This window comes from Mixophyes fleayi, chromosome 2 (genome assembly GCF_038048845.1).
Source record: "Mixophyes fleayi isolate aMixFle1 chromosome 2, aMixFle1.hap1, whole genome shotgun sequence".
NCBI classification, from domain to species: Eukaryota; Metazoa; Chordata; class Amphibia; order Anura; family Limnodynastidae; genus Mixophyes; species Mixophyes fleayi.
This window is the reverse complement of record NC_134403.1, coordinates 294759158-294779032: the sequence shown is the minus strand read 5'-3', so window position 1 is coordinate 294779032 and position 19875 is coordinate 294759158. Positions and strand designations below refer to the sequence as shown.

The 19875-nt window shown below is 39.6% G+C and overlaps 1 protein-coding gene across 2 annotated transcripts in view; it reads left to right on the top strand.

The window, feature by feature from the left end:
- LOC142139111 (uncharacterized) overlaps positions 1-19875 on the top strand; it is a 441344-nt gene that overhangs the window by 290342 nt on the left and 131127 nt on the right. For both annotated transcript variants that reach the window (XM_075196426.1, XM_075196427.1), the window contains one exon: positions 4044-4122. In XM_075196426.1, coding sequence (XP_075052527.1) covers positions 4044-4122 — 79 coding nt within the window. The remainder of the gene's footprint in view (positions 1-4043; positions 4123-19875) is intronic.

Sequence of the window (19875 nt, the reverse complement as noted above, 5' to 3'; positions counted from 1 at the left end):
GTAAAAAAATGTTTTGCTTAAAGCATTACACCATTTCTTGTTTACTTAGCAGAATATAACTATAAAAGGAGACTATCGTTTAATCATATTTAATACATGTTCTTCATTTAAATTAGACTGATATTACGGGTCTTGTTATGTTATAAAAGAGGGTTAACTGTACTGTATTACATTTCCCTGAATGTTAGAATAGATTTGCTGTAGTATTGCTATAGCAATACTGGGACATTGGGATACATTATGACCAGTGTGCTCGCATTTTCTTCCACGTTGTCCAATATCCTCCAATAGTCCAAAACCATATTGCTAGGCTAATTGCTTCTGGACTACATTTTTAATTCAAATATACCTAATGTCTCGTATTTTCTCGAAAGGGTAGCAAAAGCAACCAGAAGTTGGGGTATGATTGTAATACAGATAAGGGTTTTGCTTTGCACAATTTATGTTTCAAATGTCCGCACACTTTAGGCTGGTACTAGCTAAGCTAACCTGAATCCTGCATTCCAATAGGTTATTATCTTGTGATACATGTTCGGTACTGCACTACTGTATGCCACAATGCACATGAGGGAACAAATGAATAAATGACAAGACAATTCTTTAACATGTTTAATATTAAAGAATTACAAATTACATAACACAGCTCATGATTTTAATGATTCATCAATTACACTGACACGAAGTAGAAAATAATCATCCTTATTACAATGGCTATAAAAAGTGTTTTGTGACTGATTCAGACTTTGCTCTGCCAGCTTCCATATCAGGAGCAGGCAGCAAATGGTAGGAGCAATCATCACATCTTCCATACCTAGAAGTTCTGCTAATGTATAGCCTACAGAAGACCTCTCCCTGATGTTTCTATACTAAAGACTGATCCTGTGTGAGGCTTTTCCAAAGGCTAAAGAAGAGGTGACGACTAGCACACCTCACATCTTCCGGGTCCTGCCTTTATGAGGCTATATTGAAGAATTTTCACCTCTCACTCGTCAGTTACTGTATAATTATAATGTGATATGCTGTGATACTATATCACATTGTAACATGCAATATTCTAATGTGCTATTATACTATAGCACATTATAATCAATTATAGCTGGCAGAAGTGTGCAGAAAAGCTGATTAGATATAAGTATAGCACCTATCAAGTAGGGCCGAGGAGGTCTAGAGATCAGCAGTAGCGGTCAGTGCTCGGTTGCAAGGTCAGTATGGTTACTGTCTTCTAGTACATTAATTTACTCTGGGAAGAGGTGGAGCAACAGGAGAAATAGAAAGTAACCAGATAACCCTTTTAATCAGTGAGTGATCATTACTGCAAGTGTCATAAAAGATGTGGCAGTGACATTTGTAAGCAATGCTATTAAAGTCTATTAGGAAAATTGATGTGTTTGTAAGAGAGTATCAAATATGATTAAAAGAACATTACACCCTGACAATCAGAAGGAGTTTAGAGGTGTGTCTTCAGCATATTAACAAGAATTACTCTAACTTATTAACTACACCTTCATGTGATTAATGCATATAAATGTAACAGAATATCAATCTGGGACATCCAATGGAGATCTCTGTGCAAAATATCACATACATTATTTGAAGACAACAGGAAACTGCATTTAACATAAAGGGTGTACACAGCCCTTTTAAACATCACTTATTTCAATAACTTGTAAAACTCTTCTAGAGTAATAAAACAATGTTCCATATCTAAGAGATGCCATGTTTAAAATTACTTTTTTGTAAATCTAGCCAATATACAAGCTTTGCGATTGGTCACTAGATACACTGTTCCACTGATGTTTAAGATTTGAAATGACTTTGGCAGAGCTACGACGTTTGTTGGGAGTTGTTATGTTATGCCTGGATACTGGGGATATATATATTTTAGCTCAGTAACTATACAGTGCATATCTCATTCCCTGTCCATGGTGCTGACAATGGTAATGAGGTACTGTATAAATCTACAAAAACACTTGTTCTGTCCCTCATTATTTTTTTGTATGAACATTTATTTATATAGCGCCATTAAACAAAAAAAAGGTAAGAGGTTCCCTGCTCACAGTCTTGCAATCTATATAGCCTCAAAAATAATCTTATGTTTAGAGATGGGCAAAATTAATTGGCATGGATTACAATTTAACAGTTTGTCCATTTAGGGGATTTTTATACAGATTGTCAAGAAATATATCCACAGATTTTATTGAATAACTGGCATGTTTAAAAGAAAAAGAAAAAAAGTCGACCGATTTACTTACAATAAGTTAGTAAAAAGTATTATGGCATTAAAATGCTTATATTCACTAATTTATCTGATTAAAACAACAATACAATATTTGTGCATAAATATAATTATTGATCAAACATTGTGAAGAGTTTTTTAAACTAAGAGGCCCATATCAAGGTCTTCCATGCCGTAAATTCTGTGAAAACGTAGGATTACCCCATTACTAGATACCATACCTATTTATTAAAGTGATGTTGTTGCAGATATTGGAGATCCTGCTGCATTCAGCAAACTGACGTTCGCAAAATTGTCCCCATAACTGTCTATAGGGACTGCGAACTGGCTCTGTTTAACATGCGCCGAAAAGGTTAGACCTCAGTTGCTGAGACCATTTTCCAATGCCAGTCCAGCTTGACCAAATCTTACTGCCAGTATAGCAAGCACTCTATCATCAGACCATTTTTCTTGGAACGCCCACTGAAATACACATAAATCAACCCTCACACTAGTCATCTGTTGGGTGCTATTACAGTTCCGGTATAACTGCCAGATAATAGTGATAACCAGCACGGCAGTTGTGATTGGAAGATTTGACAACGTTTGTCCGCTGTTTGGGAGCTATGTAAAGAGTTTGTCTTTGTTTACTACCTTTCACACATGAATAGGTAGCACAGAAAAACTGTATGCACTTATTTTGTGACAAGAACATGTTTGCATTTATGTTTGTTATTTATTTAGTTAGTTATTTTAAAATAATAGTTGAAATAAAATAAAAAAAATGTCAAATATATGGATTATATTGGATTTTTTTTTAGCAATGCATATTTTGTTAGTTATCATATAGTTACCAGTTTGAATTTACAGTTATATAGGTTATAATTTAAAAAACAACAATATATGTGCATTCTGATATGAAGTTAGTGTAAATACTAATGTAGTAAACATAGTGCAATTGCCTAAAAAATCCACTTAGGCCTGTATGTATGTCTACACATGTGGCTGTATGCATTGGTATTTCCACCTCTATTTACATTGTTACAAATATTAAGAAACATTTGGATTTGAATAAGAAACACACAAAAGTTGCACACCCTTTTTAAAATGCGCACATTTTGTGTTTCAACTTGAATTGGACACTTAATGGTAGTTTCCTTAATGCGTTCACAAGAGGAAGATGTTGCGACGTTTGTTCTAATTTGAGTCCAAATTTCAGGTTCAAGAGTCTCTCCCATGCAAGCTCATGGGTATCTGTAAAAGGGGCATTAGAGAAAAGTAGAAGTCTATAAATTGTAGATAGAAGGCTTGGAGCTGAGGAACAAAGTCAGCAAAGAGTTTCAAGGATGGTGAGCTGGAGGCCTCTATGGCTTTTTCTCTGTGTATTGGGAAAGTGGCTGATTTGGAAATAATGGGGGAGGGAGGGAGTGTTTGGGATTTGGTATTTATCTTGGATTTCTGCAAAGAAGGTAAAGCACCAGAGGTGTGTGATATCAGTAAGAAATATCAAGCCTTGCCTAATCCAAGGGGAGAAATAGGTATGGTTGAACGCAAGTGGGTAAGCTGGGTTGTCCTAGATTGGTATAAGGGCAGGAGGACTCAAAAGAAAGAGTATGTCTGTCCCGGAATGTTACCGTGAGAGTTTCTTTCCTTCAGGGTCTCGTTAACAGAGGAGAATCCAGGGATCTCCATGGAGATTATGTTAGTGGCGGATTTGATGGAGACCCAGATGCAAATTCTAATAGCATTACACAGCCATTTTTTAATATCTGTCAGGTTTTATAGTTGTTAAGGTGAAAAAATGAAATACAATTTTTGCTCATTTCAGATGGTATATTCCATTGTTCAGCCTGATTTTCCTGATGATGCTGTGTTACCTACGGATAATCTATGTGGCAAAGCAGAGGGTAAAGTTGTATCTTTTTTTACACTTATCTTAATGTCACTAAATTCTTAACTGTTTTTATTAGCTGTCATATGACAATAAGAATTGTACGTAAATCAACACATTTCTCCCATGTTCCATAGCCAGTATCACTCCTAATCTCAGGGGTAATTTTATTATTTTAGATTTTAATCGCTGTGTCCACAGGTACATCATTGAATTTTGTGCATTTATAATCCACTCTCCTATAGGATTGAAATTCTATGTCCATTATATGACAGTCCTGCTCCATTATTGCTCTTAATTGTAGGAGACTTTAGTAGGGTTCTTTCTCCAGAGTTAGATGGATCTTTGCAAGGCTTATCACCAGGTTCAGACTCTGTGCCCTAACTAAGGGATGGAGATGGGGTTAGTGCTTTTTCGTGTCACTCTACCTCCCATAAATCCTATAAACTAATCAATTTGGCAATTTCCTTCCCTGAACACGTTCCTGAGGTTGTCTCTACCACTTACCTCCCCAGTGTTCTATCTGATTATGCATTACTTTTGGAGATTTTGTGGGACAGAAAGAGGCTGGTTCTAGGTCTTCAAAAGTAAGCCCATATAGAATTAAAATAGAATCTAAAATCCTTTCAGTTATGACATTCTACTGGGGCTCAAATGAAGGTTTCTCCTCCACCCAGGTGGTGGTATGTGATGCCTGTAATGCAGTTGGGTGGGAAGAATATATCTTAGCCATTAAGGGTGCTTGAAAGAACCTTGGTGCAGGGATTTCCACAATAGAGTCATAAATAATCTTGAAAGTACTTGTGCTATGAATATGATGATGCTACATACTTTTCTCTTATGCAAATCAGGCTTAGGTTGAAACTGAAGGCCTGTACACTTCATTATCTGGAGTTGGACCTTCTGCCTCCCTTCATGTACACTGCTCAACATTTTCTGATTTCAGTGTCAAACACAGTCCCCAGATTAGTGCTCAAATCCGAACCCTTTCCCAACTGGACTCTGCCACCATACAAACGCTCATATACATATCCCTGAAGAAGTCCCTAATATAGAGGAGTAAAATGCATTGGATTATATGAGACCACGTAGGGATGTTTTACCAGATATTAACCTGGCAATACAAACACCGTTTTAAACAATTTGGAGCACAACTGCAGAGTGCCCTGCACTTTTATCTTCTGTGCTCCTGCAACACCTATCCAAAAGTATAAATAAAGTGTGTTTAAAGCCATTGTGGAAGGTCCTGCACCCTGGCCAAGAACCTCCCTTTGGGGGGTGGGGGGAGACAGAAGCACAATTTATGTTAGTGTACCGCAGGCTAGAGATTACATTGTTGAACTTTCATCATATCAAAACTGTACTAATACTAAGAACTGTATCGCAATTTATTTAACGTGGAGGCAACTGCACCTTCCTTTTCACTTACTGTAATCAGCACTTTCCTAAAGGTCAAGTCAATTAAGACTAAGGGGTAAATATATCAAGGTCTGATTTTTTTCAGCATTTTAAAATCGCGGGAAATTTTAGTGCCTAATTTACCAGATGTATTAAACTGAGATTTTTACTCTGATCTTAAAAATCGTTGGTCACCTCTGGCGATTTGCTGCAATGTCAAACAATCCCATGTTTAGCTAACTCACCTTTTTTTCCTGCGTGATTAGTAAACACATCACAGTTACATTGCCCCTGCCTGTACAGCTGGAGGTCCAGCAGCTGGCAAATGTATAAAAATATATAAAAGTTTTTTAAAAAATAAGTATGGTGTCCACTCACCCGATCACTATTATCCCTAGTGCTGCCAGCCTACTGCTAGTTACGTGAAAATCAGGAAAAAAAATTGCGTCCCCCCCTCCCCCATTTTCACATAACCAGCACTAGGCAAACCAGCCGGGGTGGGTGGCACTAGAGCAGGGGGACATGCAGCAGGGTTTCCCCTGCCATAATGACAAACCAACCCCAGGCTGTTCAGCGCTGGGCTGGATACCCTAGGGAGTGGGGTGTGCCGAAAAAAAACAGTGCCCCCCCTCCCCCTCTAGGGACACCCAGCCCAGTGCTGAAAGCACTAGGACTCTTCCTATACCCCTGGGCGGTGGATTGAGGGTAATAATGGCGATTAGTTAATGTAAAAACATAAACACACCATTTTGTTTTGTGGAACTACAAGTCCCAGCCAGACCAGGCTGCCATAAACAGTGTGGGCATGGTGATACTTGTATAACGGGAATTACAAATTTATTTGGGACATGGTTCAAGCCTGGACTTTGGAATTACAAATTTATTTGGGACATGGTTCAAGCCTGAACTTTGGAATTACAAATTTATTTGTATCATGGTTCAAGCATTTTTGGATTAAAATCTGCTGACAAAAGAAGAAGAAATCTGATTGGGGATTATTTTGGGGTTTTCTTATTTTTAATAAATGTATGTGGCATGAATAAGGGTGTGTATTGTTTTTATTGGGGTTTTATTTTTTTTATTAAAATTTGGTGGTTTAAAACAGGGAGTGGTGGGTTTTTTTAGCATGTTTTTTGTGGAACTACAGGTCTCAGCCAGCCCTGACACCAGGGCATCAGGGCATCTTGGCACTTGTGGTTCTCCAAGTGCCAGCATGCCCTGGCTGCCATGGGTATGCTGGTGCTTGTAGTTATACAAGTATCAGCATACCCACACTGTTTTTGGCAGCCCGGGCTGGCTGGGACTTGTAATTCCACAAAACAAAATGGCGTCTGTTTATTTTTTTACATTAACTATCGCCGTTATTACCCTACACCCACTGCCCATGGGTGTAGGAAGAGTCCTAGTGCTTTCAGCGCTGAACAGCCTGGGGTTGGTTTGTCATTATGGCAGGGGGACCCCTGCCGCGTGTCCCCCTGCGATAGTGCCACCCGAAAAGATTCTTCATGACAGCCGCATGCGGCCGCGACATCACCGCTCCACACTAACTACAAGGTATTACACCGCCTCACTATTCTATACACTGCTGGTCGCAGTTAATAGTCCGGAAGGCACTATCGCACTTCCCTTGGTAAGGGTAAGTCCCATTCGTTTGCACCACGAAATTACCTCCCTGGACTGGTCATACCTGCTCCACCGGATTGTATGTGGACATTACCCGAACAGCCCCCCATGAAATACATAGGGGATCTTCTGTTTCTATACATCGGGTCTAGTATTCTGCCCCTGAGACACTCAGAGACTATAAGGTTTAAGAATACTAAGCTATTCCTGACTGTTCAATACCCGAATACCTGGCGGTCAGATAGCTGTTACATTGTATTGTACTGCTGCTTGTGGTCCGTGAGTATCGCATATATTCTTTGCACTATGGTCTGCAATATATGTTTACAATAATTACACTTGTAAATGTTGTTGAATAGCAAGGTACCTGCTTTTAAATATTGCCTGCTTTGTTTATGAGCAATAAATAATGTTTTCACTAAAGCTGTATTTACATCTGTACTTACTTATATCAAGACCAGGGCGCAGATCTAGAAAACTACTGTACCCCTGGCGATTTAGGGGGGGGGGATTTAGGCCCCGCCCCTTTCTAAAATCTTAGTCTGCCGACGGCTGCACACTATGTGCAGGTCCGTCCAGCCGTGACAGGCAGGGACAGTGTGCTGCCCGGCTGCTCTGATCGCCCCTATCGCCCCCCACTGGACAGTGGCGGATCCAGGGGGGGGGGGGGGCGATCGCCCCCCCCTAGCAGGGGCTTGCTGCCGATGGCTGCACACTATGTGCAGGTCCGTTCTGCAGTGACAGTGTGCTGCCCGGCTGCTCTGATTGTGTTTTAAACACAATCAGAGCATTCGGGCAGCACACTGTCACTGCAGAACGGACCTGCACATAGTGTGCAGCCGCCGACAGTATCAGAAGGCAGAAAGGGGGCGGGGCCTAAATCGCCCCTGGTACACCAATTATCTAGATCCGCCCCTGCCCCTGGATCCGCCACTGATCAAGACCAGCAGCATCTATACCTGACAAAGTATTCTCATTTTGAGCTCCTTGCTCTTGAAGTACTATTTATTTTGTATAGGAACTATAAATTCCTCATTTTCCTCACTTTTTTATTTTCTGCGCCTAAGGGGAAATATTTATTTATATAGTGCCACCCACCCTGGCTGGTTTGCCTACTGCTGGTTATGTAAAAATGAGGGGGACCCCTTGCAATTTTTTCCCCCGATTTTCATGTAACCAGCAGTAGATTGGCAGCACTAGGGTTAATAGTGGTCGGGCGGGGGGACCCCACGCTTTTTTTCTCTAAACTTTCATCTATTTTTACACATTTGACAGCCGCGGGGACCTCCGGCTGTATAGGCAGACATTGTGACAGTGATATGTTTACAGAGCACGCTGCTAGGATGCAGCGTGTTGTATCTGGCGATTTTTAAAGCAAACTCAGGAGAGTTTGCTTAATCACAGCTTCATGCATTTCAGACTTGTATAGCTAAAGTGACAAACAGTCGGGACTTTGATCTCTATCGATTTTGAAAATTTTGATTTTGACAGAAACACATCTAGGTTTCCCTTCAGTACTAAACAGCTTGGCCGGTCATTGTGTGTCTCTGATAACTACCCCGGCAAATAGTTCTCTCCTGGAAGTTACCAGCACCATGGCAATGTGCTGCTCTAAATGCATAGAGATGCATCAATATTAGGAATGCTATACATGACTAAACATTATTTCATTATTATTTATTTATTTATTTATTTATTTAAAGTAATATGTTTAATCATTGTGATTTCAAATGCAATTATTGATGTCATAGGTGGTGTTGAGTCATGTCAGTGATCAGAGTTGTATGCATATTTGAAATTATATAATCATTGACATCATTAACAATGTCCTATGTCGTCTAATTTTATGAATGGGAGTTAGATAAGATTCTGAAAAATATCATCAGTCCAATTTCCAGTGTTTTTAGCTTTTAAAAGAAACTTAACTTTTTTAGCAAAGTTTTCTTTTTCATTTAATACAGTACAGACCATTTATAAGCTCCAGCATTAAAAGCTAAATCTTTATTAAACTTGAAATATAAGTACATGCTTTACTAACACTTAGGGGTTATAGATTATTGTGAATGGGATGGACCACCAAGCATTCTGCACTTCATTAGTTAATCAGAATTTCATTGAAACAATGTGTGTTGGTTTCTATGGAGCAGAAAACTTTGTGTAAATTTCTCATTTAATAGTGTTTTGGTTGCTTCTTTTATAATGTTTGTTTGGATCCCAGAGCTTACTTTAGAGATTGCATACATAACACTAGAAACCAATGATAGGCCAGGTCACTTGTAGGACTGCCCTCGGTTCAAGCAATTTTTTTTGTGTGATCAGCTCCACTCTCTAGGTGATTGTGTTACATGGTAAGTCCATGTGCATTGGCACGTTTACATTATCCCTCAATGGCCTTATAGGAACTGGACACATCACTCTGTTGTACACCACCTTTCTCATGATTTTTCAATAGAAATATCTACTATAGTGAATATATTTTAGCTATTATTAATAATATATTCAGTCTTTCTATGCAATGCTTGAAGTTTTGTATACAGAGTAGGTGACCATTTATAGAATTGACGGATAGTAACTAAGGATCTTAACTTAAAAAACTTCTTATTTAAGTATCCTGGACAAAACCATGTTACAATGCAAGGGGTGCAAATTAGTTTTCTGTTTTGCACATAAGTTAAATACTGACTTTTTTCATGTAGCACACAACTATCTACTTTAAATTTCAGTGTACAAATAAGCTATCAAGTATTTGTGTGCTACATGAAAAAACAGTCAGTATTTAACTTATGTGCAAAACAGAAAACTAATTTGCACCCCTTGCATTGTCACATGGTTTTCTCCAGGAGACTTAAATAAGAAGTTTCTTAAGTAATACTAATACAGAATACTAATGAAAATACCAAGTGACTACATAACAAATAAATGCATTTAAATGTATACTCTTCTTAAATACTTCATGATTAGCTTTTCTGTCACTTGCCAAGGTACAGCATATGCAAATATTCATTGCTAGTATTTATGATGAATGTCATGTGTCCCTCTAAAACATATTTTTGTCAGTAGAAAGTGCCTATGCTGCTGTTTACCTTGTTTCCCCCCACTATTACTGTTACTGTGGAGGCTCAGGAGAGATTTTATTAGATTTGGTATTTCAAAATTCAGCAAGCATGGTGTACATGCAGCAATTGTATCAGTCACAGCAATTCACCAGGCTCTTGTCACAGAAACACCTGGTACAGCTGAAGGGAGCTCTTCTCTGAGTGATTAGTAATGTAAATCATTACTTTGCTTTGACTTTTTGCCTTACAATATCCTTCATGTTATTTTTAAGCTGCTTCAGATTTTGTTTTATATTCTAGTGTCATTTTCTGAACCTTTACTGTAGTATGTTATATATGTTTTCTTACATGTATGCTTGTTGGAATGATAATTCTGCTAATTCCCATAACCCTGTATTTTCATATTAAAAAAAAAGTTAACATGCTTAAGATTAAATTGGCAATTTACGGTTTAAAGACACTTTTAATCTTGGCCTGTTATAGATTGCATAACTTATGCATAATAGTCTCTACTGAATCCTGGTAACCTTTAACTAATGGAATAAAACATAATTTCCTGTAATTTTCATATTAAATGATTATGAGCATCAGTAATGTCTGATAGGGTTTCCAATAGGTCAGTAGCAATAGACAGACTAATTGTGTGAACTCAATGTGCCATACTTGTACAATGTTTAATACAATTGTGGCTTACACTACTGATTCATCCTGGGTGGTGCCGGTGACAAGATAACGCCAGCTGGTGTCTTTAAGCTGGCAACACACTCCTGCACAGCATCTATTGTTAAGGGGCTGGTCTGCAATCCTTATCATATTGGTTTCTCACCCTATATCTCTCTCTCTCTCTCTCTCTCTTCACTACCTGTGCTGGTGATATTTTACTCTGACTCACCAGGTGAACCTGTGCTTTATTGTCTGCCTCTTTGTAAATTGGAGCTTTCCTCTCATCATCATCATCATCATCATCATCATTTATTTATATAGCGCCAACATATTCCATAGCGCTTTACAATTGGGGACAAACATAGTAAACTAATAAACAAGCTGGGTAAAACAGACAAAGAGGTGAGAAGGCCCTGCTCGCAAGCTTACAATCTCACCGAGGATTGATATTAGACTCTACATTGTATGCTGCTGGTTGTTAGGACTCTGCCATTAGTTTGTAATTGGCTTGTAGTACCTTTTCCACCAGAGGTGCTGCTGTTTTACCTTTGAACATTCCACCTCACCTGCAGAAGTTAACCTCCTTCTCTGATTAGTACCTACTCCTTGTAGTTCATTGTTTATCTTGTCTGCTACTGTTGCTGTCTATATACCCTGTGCATAACCTTCTCCAGTTTGTTACTTCAGTTTGACCTCTCCCTGTGACCTGTCTATCTGTGATTGCTGCCTGAATTGACCTTTTGCCTGTGACCCTGACTATGCATATTGCTGCCTGGACCGAACCTTTGCCTGGTATTTGACTTTGCCTTTCGTCTGCGACTCTACTTCCAAGCCTCAAGTTTGTGGTGTCCACTGTCTGCTACTTTGGACTTACCTGGGCTCACTGTGTTCCACCATCCAGATTTGTGGCTTGATCTGGCCTCTGCTTGTACTGTGATGCTCTCCAGTGCCATCTCCACACAGGCCACAACTGCTATTACATCCAACCTTGAATCTGTGTTGCTGTAGACTGAACCATTAATCACTCCCTGCATCCTTGGCTCAAACCTGGTTGACTTGCTACCTTGTACTATGGTTAACCCTTCATATCCTGGAACTGTTGTTGTTATGGACTAACATTGCAATTTCATATGTTTGAAATAAACAATTGCTTATACTGAGTTGCTGTTCACAGGTTCTCTGCACCAATCTGTATCTACTTAAATGAACATACTGCATTTTATTCAAACACTTCCCTTTTCCCTTGAGTTCATACTAGGTATCCTAACACCGGCCTGACCTCAGATTATTGTACTTTGCTTTTGTATGGTGCCTCCAACCGTGTTCTGTCCACCTATTATAACGCATAATACTCAAGAATAACAAGCCCATACTGTTACGAGACAAGACCTGTGGGCAACTAAAAGCATATCGCATTCAACAAGAAAGGCCTCATGAAGCCGTTCCTAGGGGTCTCATTATCTTAACTGGTATTACCCTAAAAGCTAGGACTGTTCTTTGGATAAAGTTACAGATGTGCAGCAAATAATTACAAGCAATCTGCACTGTTATTGGATGCGCTTAGTTTGCTTCTTTTTCAGTGAACTTAGATTTATAGAGAGTGGCTTATAATATGTTGCTATGAGTCTGTGGCTGTGCCCGGCCCAATCTTTATTACTGGTATGACGGTACCAGGGGGAGTTAAGCAAGAGAGGGTTCTTTCTGGATATAGAGGGCTGTAAACACTGGACTTAGCACCTACAGTACGAACATAATGGTCATTTGCCTTTGAAAACAAACTAGTAAATAGGGCTGTTTTATTTGCTGACTTGGGGCTGTGGGGCTCCTATCTATATATATGGATACCCTTACCCAGCACCCAACACTGCGTCACTGACTTATGCTGCTACCACAGTTAATTCCTGCAGTGGGGGACCCCATCCATTTGAGGGATAGGTTTAAAGTATTATATTGAGTTAGATTTAGATTTTTTTTCTTTATATAATGTGGAAGCTAAGGCTATTACTAGTGTTTTGGATTACTAAGATCCCCAAACGGTCTCCACTGACTTTCCTTTCCTCTTTAGTTTTTGGTACATATGCAAAAAAGCGGTATTGTTTTTATTAGTACTTGCTTTCATCATGACTTTTGAAATTTAACACTTACAACTGCAGATAGAGCTGAGCATTTTTTAATTAAAATGCAAGATCACAAAATTCTGTATGCAGTGATTGGCAAATGTGAAAGTAAACGTTTGTTTTCTTGAAGTTATTTAGTGTAATGGTATATTGATTCAAGGATTTTAATAAGATCTTATTCACACAAGGTGAAATTTGCAAACCTGCCTAATGTTGGAACCGTCGTTTGTCTTTCCCTTAAAATGTGACCATCTTCTCATTCACAGCAGTGGTTAGAACGCCTCCTTCTGACCTTTCAGTGGGACTGCACTAAAAATTCACATGACCTTAGGCTGCAGGCGCTGTATTATTTTGGACTATGCTATAATGCAACCATCTAGCAAATCGTTACTTCCTACATGCAATGTCTTCATTACATTTGGGCATTGAGCTTCTTTGCAGTTTCTTGCCACTTCTGCGATCAACTGGAACTATCACATGCCTCTCAGGCCGAACCAATGCTTGCTCTGCATCAATTCCTAAGTTCTGTACCAAAGGTGGCATGTACATTGATTTAAAGGTCCTGAGACCAGGAAAATTCAACCACATAATATGTCTTTTTTTCCCATTTCTATAAAATGCTCTGTTCCCACTGCCTACCAGCTGACTCCTGCTTTCCCTTTTTGTATTGTTAATATTTAACATAGAATAGCACACAGCCATGTCTGGCTTCTATTCTGACATTAAGTGAAATAACCACGGCCTGCTGTGGCATAGCAGCAGTAACTGTCACCCTTCATGGATGCACATTAGATTATGCTGTGCCATATAAACCTGCTAGTTGCCATGCTGCAGCTGCACCATATTTCCACTTGTACTGGTGTCAGGACCATTTTTGTTAATTTTTTGCTCTGCCTTTTCTGTTAGATGGATGGCTGCTTCCACAGACTGAGCATTCATGCCTATAATAACACCTAACACCTCTCCTGCACTGCTCTTCATAATATACTCAGATACCTTTCCCTGTGGCTGGTGGGTTGGTGTCTTGAAAACCCTTGGCCATTGCCCAAAAGGGTGGCGACCAGTTACCAGACAATAATGAAAACTACCAATCAATTTGTTTACACACCCACAGCATAGCTGGGTGTACAACTTTTCTCTGCTGGAATGACTCAAGCTAACTCCCCAATAACAATTGTTTGGTGTGAATATAATTAAACCGGTATAAGTATTCTCTAGGGGCTTTATCTCCAAAATACTGCCCATTATTGTAAATGCCTGTAATCAGTTACCAAAAGTGTTCGGCAGCTGTTTCCTAAACTACTCATCCCGTCTCTGCTTGCTTCTTTTATCAGATTTTGTTACCACATCCCTGAACAATGGCAGTAATGTAACAGTATCAACATTCTCTCCCCTCCCCTTTTCTTTTAAACCTTTCACTTTGTGTAAACCTAGGAGTGGTGGTAAGCGCACATAAACCTCCCTATAATTATCACCCTGAACCCGTGTTCTTTGCTCATTACCAGAATCTGTTTCAAACAAACAGTTTGCTAGTGGAGCAATGAGACCTGAACCTAGCCATACCTTCATTTTTTAACCTGGTGAGTGTGGTTTCCGGGTACTCATGCTTGCTGTGCTTTGCTGCACCTGAGTTCTGGTGGTTCCGCCATTAATGCAGAGGCTCAACTTGTCCTGACAGCAGATTTCCTGCTCAGAGTTTTGCCTGCTCTTTGCGGTCCTAACCATGCAGCATACATACCCAACAGGCTCACCTGAGTTGAAACATTCACTCCCCCTCACTTGAACCTCTCCTCTCAATATTTGTCTAAGTGGCATATTCAATGGGATTGTCAATATGCCCTACCTCTGATTGTAACAGTTTGACACTAAGAGACACCTCTGATAAAACCCCTTCACTCCACTCCTGTGGTCTATTTCTCTCAAAATGCGGCCATAGTTCCCTCTGCAAGATGAAGTGTAAACTTTGGTCTCGGCCATTACTGGAGCCCTCCTGGCATGGAAGCAAAGCAACATGTCAAATATTGCTTTCATGCCAGCTAAGTATCTATTTCACCAGATATTTACAACCCATGCTTTCTTCTGTGCAACCGAGGTACCTCTACTGGCACCTTCTGGACTCCATCTTGTTGGAGGGTTTACCAGTCTTATTTGCCTAATATGCCAGGGTTTTCTGGCTCTTGTAATCTATTTTTCGTTCCTGGAAGCTGACCTTCTTCCCTGTGGAGGCCTCACCACATCATCAATATAGGCTTCTTCCATATTATCTACCCACATAGCAAAACCTGGCTGATACAGAGGGGACTCAAACAGATTGAGAAAGTCCTCTCCTCCGCCCAAGCTGTCAATTAGCAATGGCAAATCTCCCAATGTTGACTCACCTGAGCCGTGATAGCAATCACTCAGGATCATTTTCTTTTATCTCAGCTCTTACAGCACTTAAAGCTGTCTCCCAGCCTGCTTCAGTTTCCCACCATACACTCTTTCCATTGTTATATGTGGCACTCACAACCGACTTGGATATTCGAAATTGCCTTACTGGAAACAGGGAGAAGTGGACTTTTTCTGTTTATATGCTGCAACAGCCCTGGGCATGATGCACCCTCACTTAATTTATTTAACCCATTTATTCCAGGCTCCAACACATATTTTTCACTAACTGCCTGTACAGGGGAAATCTTGACTCCACCAGACCCACAGGATTTCCCCTTCCAGCAGAATCCACAAAAAAGGGTGATTCAGGAAAGGTTCCCTCGCTGCGATCATGACCTGTCTGCTGACTAGTGTCTGGTGCATCACATACACGTTCACTTCGGAAATCAGCTGTACAGAAAACACCGCATTTATAAAAGAAAGAACTTTTGCTTTGCTAAAGAATGTATCAGTAAAAGTGATCATGATTTATTTGTCTGGCTCAATTAAACAGGTGTGACTTACTTTGGATATTACTATGCTAGTTTTTAATCAGACTCAGCAATACAGATTATTACCGTAATGTATAGAACATTTTAATAAATCACAAATACAGTTGTATAAATGCAAAACACAATTGATTGATTAAAAATGCAAAGCATAAATATATCACTAAACAAAAGTGAGCCAACAGGTTGTTTTACTTTGTAAACTGTTTATATTTTCAGTTGCATTGCATAGGTGTTCTTTGGTTTAAGCATACAAGTACATTGCAGTTTTTAAATACTGATTATTGTATCTTGTTTTGATGCAGCTGCTGCAAAACATTTCCTTTATATAATTACAGTGATGATTTGATATGATTGATTAGTGCATGTTCACTGAAGTCACAAGAGGTATGTAGAGTGAACATGCCCAAACAGTAGTTTGAGCCTCTGAAGTTCCATTTTGGTCAGTGACTGTGAGTCTGAGATTGTTCACAAACTGGCTGTGCCAACATTTTAGGGGATTAGACGAGCAATTTACTTTTTGACACGTGTCAGTGCTAAATTAAATTCTAATTATTAATATAGTGCATTTTGTTTTTTGGATTTAGTTCCATTTTGACTTTTTAGTAGCCTTGTTATTTATACTTGCCAACTCTCCTGGAATGTCCGGGAGACTCCTGCATTTTGCGAGAGTCTCACGGACTCCCGGGAGAGTGTGGAAATCTTCCGCATCTTGGCAGAATTCGCAAACGCAGAGATTCACCGGGAATCGCGGAGTTTGGGGCCAAAATGATGTAAATTTTGGAGCCCCACCCTCATCACGACCCACCTCCCCCGGCAGGCTCCCGGAAGCCAACTTCAGCAATGTTGAGTATGTTGTTATTTTGAGCACAATGATCCTTTATTTGATTACAGCCTGTGTTAAGACACTCCTGAATTGCCCTAGGTATGCAATTCACAACCACGTTTTGCCACAAAAATGCTTCCCTAATTTCTTTAGGAGTCTGACATCAGTACAAAATCTAGGCTCCGTTTGGAAACACACATGGAGCTGAGCAATGAGCGGCACTGGGGATGAGACAGGAAGCATTTGGTCTTTAAAATAGCTTAAAACAGGTGGAACTGGCCACAGGATTAAACTTGTACAAGCTGCTATTGTCAGTTCTCCTGTACTTGAGGGGGAACCCAGACCCAGAGCACAAAAGAAGTTCTTTAAAAACTGTGTGAGAGATTTAATTGAATGTGCTTTACAAAGAAATGCATTTATTATTGTAATATATATTCCACCGCTGTGGAACAAATTCCTACGTTTAGCTTCCCACAATAGCAATATAAGAGCCAGTCTACTCGTGTCCTCTGCAGAGTTTCCTGGTAACCTCAATTGTGAATGATTTCTGCCACAGGGATAACATGGACAAAATGCATTTCTTAAAACGGGTCCATAGAGAGAGACTTCTGTATCATGTGAGCAGACAAAACAGACTGTGGGGGAAGGATCTAATAAATTCTCAGAGGGACCATTAGAGTGCATTACGTTCCTCTGAATTATGTGGCTGTGCTGGGAGCTGTGTGCAGAATGCTGAGTTTTACTGATAAAGAGGATAAAACGGATGCATGGACGTCTATGGGCAGTACATATGTATCCAGCTAGAACTAGAAATGGAAGCCACAAGACAAGACCTTACTGATCTGGTTAATGCAGAATGAAACTCTGTTTTTAACGTTCTGGATTTGAATTGGACTTTGGGTGTTTTTGAATTAAATAATTTGATTTTTAATAAGTGTTATTGACCACTCCAGCTGCTAGTTTCATGGGGCGTGAACTGAGGTCACAGTGAAGGAAATGGGGACACTCAAGTGACCTTTTATTAGTGCCATCACTTTACTTCATCCAATGAAATAATCACATGAACATTTCTAAACAAAATGTATTAATCTGTGTTAACCAGGTCCCGAATTAAGGGACAATATACATCATAGAGAAGAGGTTTCCAGTGGAAAAATGAGAAATATCCTGGGAAAACTTTGGCCCATGGGATCCAGAGGCTGGATATCATTTGGAAATCAGATTGTCACAGCAACTGAAAACATTTTGCTACTGAATATATTTTAAAGATTACATATCCTGCTTACAAGCACTAAGTTTTTTTTTGTTGTAAATGCTGCTTTATACTTTCAAGTTCGGGCAAGACTCGATATAGCAAGATATTGTGACATTACTTAGCTGTAAACACATTTTTATAAAATTGTCAGTAAATATACACTATATGGAGAAAAGTATTTGGCCACACCTGTTAATTATTGAATTGAGGTGTTTCAATCAAACCCGTTGCCAGAGGTGTATAAAATCAAGCACCTAGCCATGCAGTTTCTATTTGCAAACATTTGTGATACAAAATGGGTCATTCTGAAGAGCTCAGTGACTTCAAGTGTGGTACTATGATAGGATGCCACCTTAGCATGGGGTGGTGTAAAACACACCGACCCTGTACTGTGGAGTAGTTTAATTGTGTTCTGTGGATTGGCAAATCATGCTTCTCTGTTTGGCAGTCAGATGAGCAAGTCTAGCTTTGGCGCATGGCGGAAGAAAGTTACCTACCTGACTGTATTATGCCAACTATGAAGTTTGGTGGGGAAGGGATACTGGTACTGGTATGTCAGGGTTTGGGCTAGGCCTTATATCCAGTGAAGGGCAATCTTAATGCTTCAGCATACCATGTGTCCTAATATTTTTGTCCATATAGTGTATGTTCAAGGACTAGCAACCCTATCTTTCCCACATACAGAAAACCATAATAAATATAGAGTGCACGACATTGCTCAAATTTATACAGTTTAGTATTTAGTTTGAACAGTCACGTCAGAGGTCAGGAATCAGAGGCGGGCTGGCACATTTCAGCCCGGGGGGGCGCACAGGCGGCCGCATCACATGACACGCGATGTATCGCGTGTCATTAGTAGAGGCTATTTTAGTGTTTCTTAACCCAGCGATACTTTATTATTATAAATGATAAATCTTAAATAATGAAAATAAATAACACAACAAAAAAACAAACCTCACTTTATATTGCACTTTATATGTTCCTTCTCCCTATAGCATTTTTCTTGTTCTTTTACATACCTGGCTGATTATAATGTGATTTATCCAAATGCAAAAAGCCCATTTGCTTTAAAAACCTGATGTTTTTGCTAGCAAAAGGCCTTGTCTTTTGCTTCGCCCTATATAATAATAGGGTTATTTGTTTTAGGGTTAACCTAAAACAAATATTAGGGGGTGGTACTGGGAGGAGCAGTAGGTGTGAATCTGGCCCACCCTAGCCCAGAGCTGGACTAAGACTGTGGGGCCCATGGCACTTTAGATAGGGGGGACCCTATAATGTACCATGCTTATCATTTCAGCCAATTTTTTGCCAAATACACAGGCAATACTGTGTGCACTACTGTTAGGTGCACGCAGCTCTGCCTTCACAAGCAGTACAGTGTGAAGCGAGAAATACCTCCCAACTGTCCTTCCAAATCCTGACTAAGCGATACAGTCACCAAAATTTGGGACTGTCCCACCAGATTCAGGACAGTTGGCAGATTGTCCTGCTCTCTCCTACCTGTTCTTGTCACTTTCACCACCTTTGACTGCTGGTGTCTTTATATCAGTTGCTGTTTGTTTGGAACCTGGAATGTTGGAGGACCTATTTGGAAAAAAAACAATGGGTACATGAAATTCAGAAAACTTCAACCAGCCCCAGTGTTAAATCAATAGCACCCATGTTTTATAATTAGGCCTCCCTCCAGCCCCAACATTAAAATAATAGTATGCTAAATAGATCTGTTTCCCTCTAACTAGCCCTGACATTAAATTAATAGCAAACACATGTAATAAATAGACCTATTTTCCTCCAATTAACCCCAACATTAAATTATTAGGTTTATTCATTAATTAGGAATACTATCTCCCTCGTCCAACCAGCCCCAGCACTAAATTAAATAGGTTTTATGTTTATTAAGTATAACCATTTTT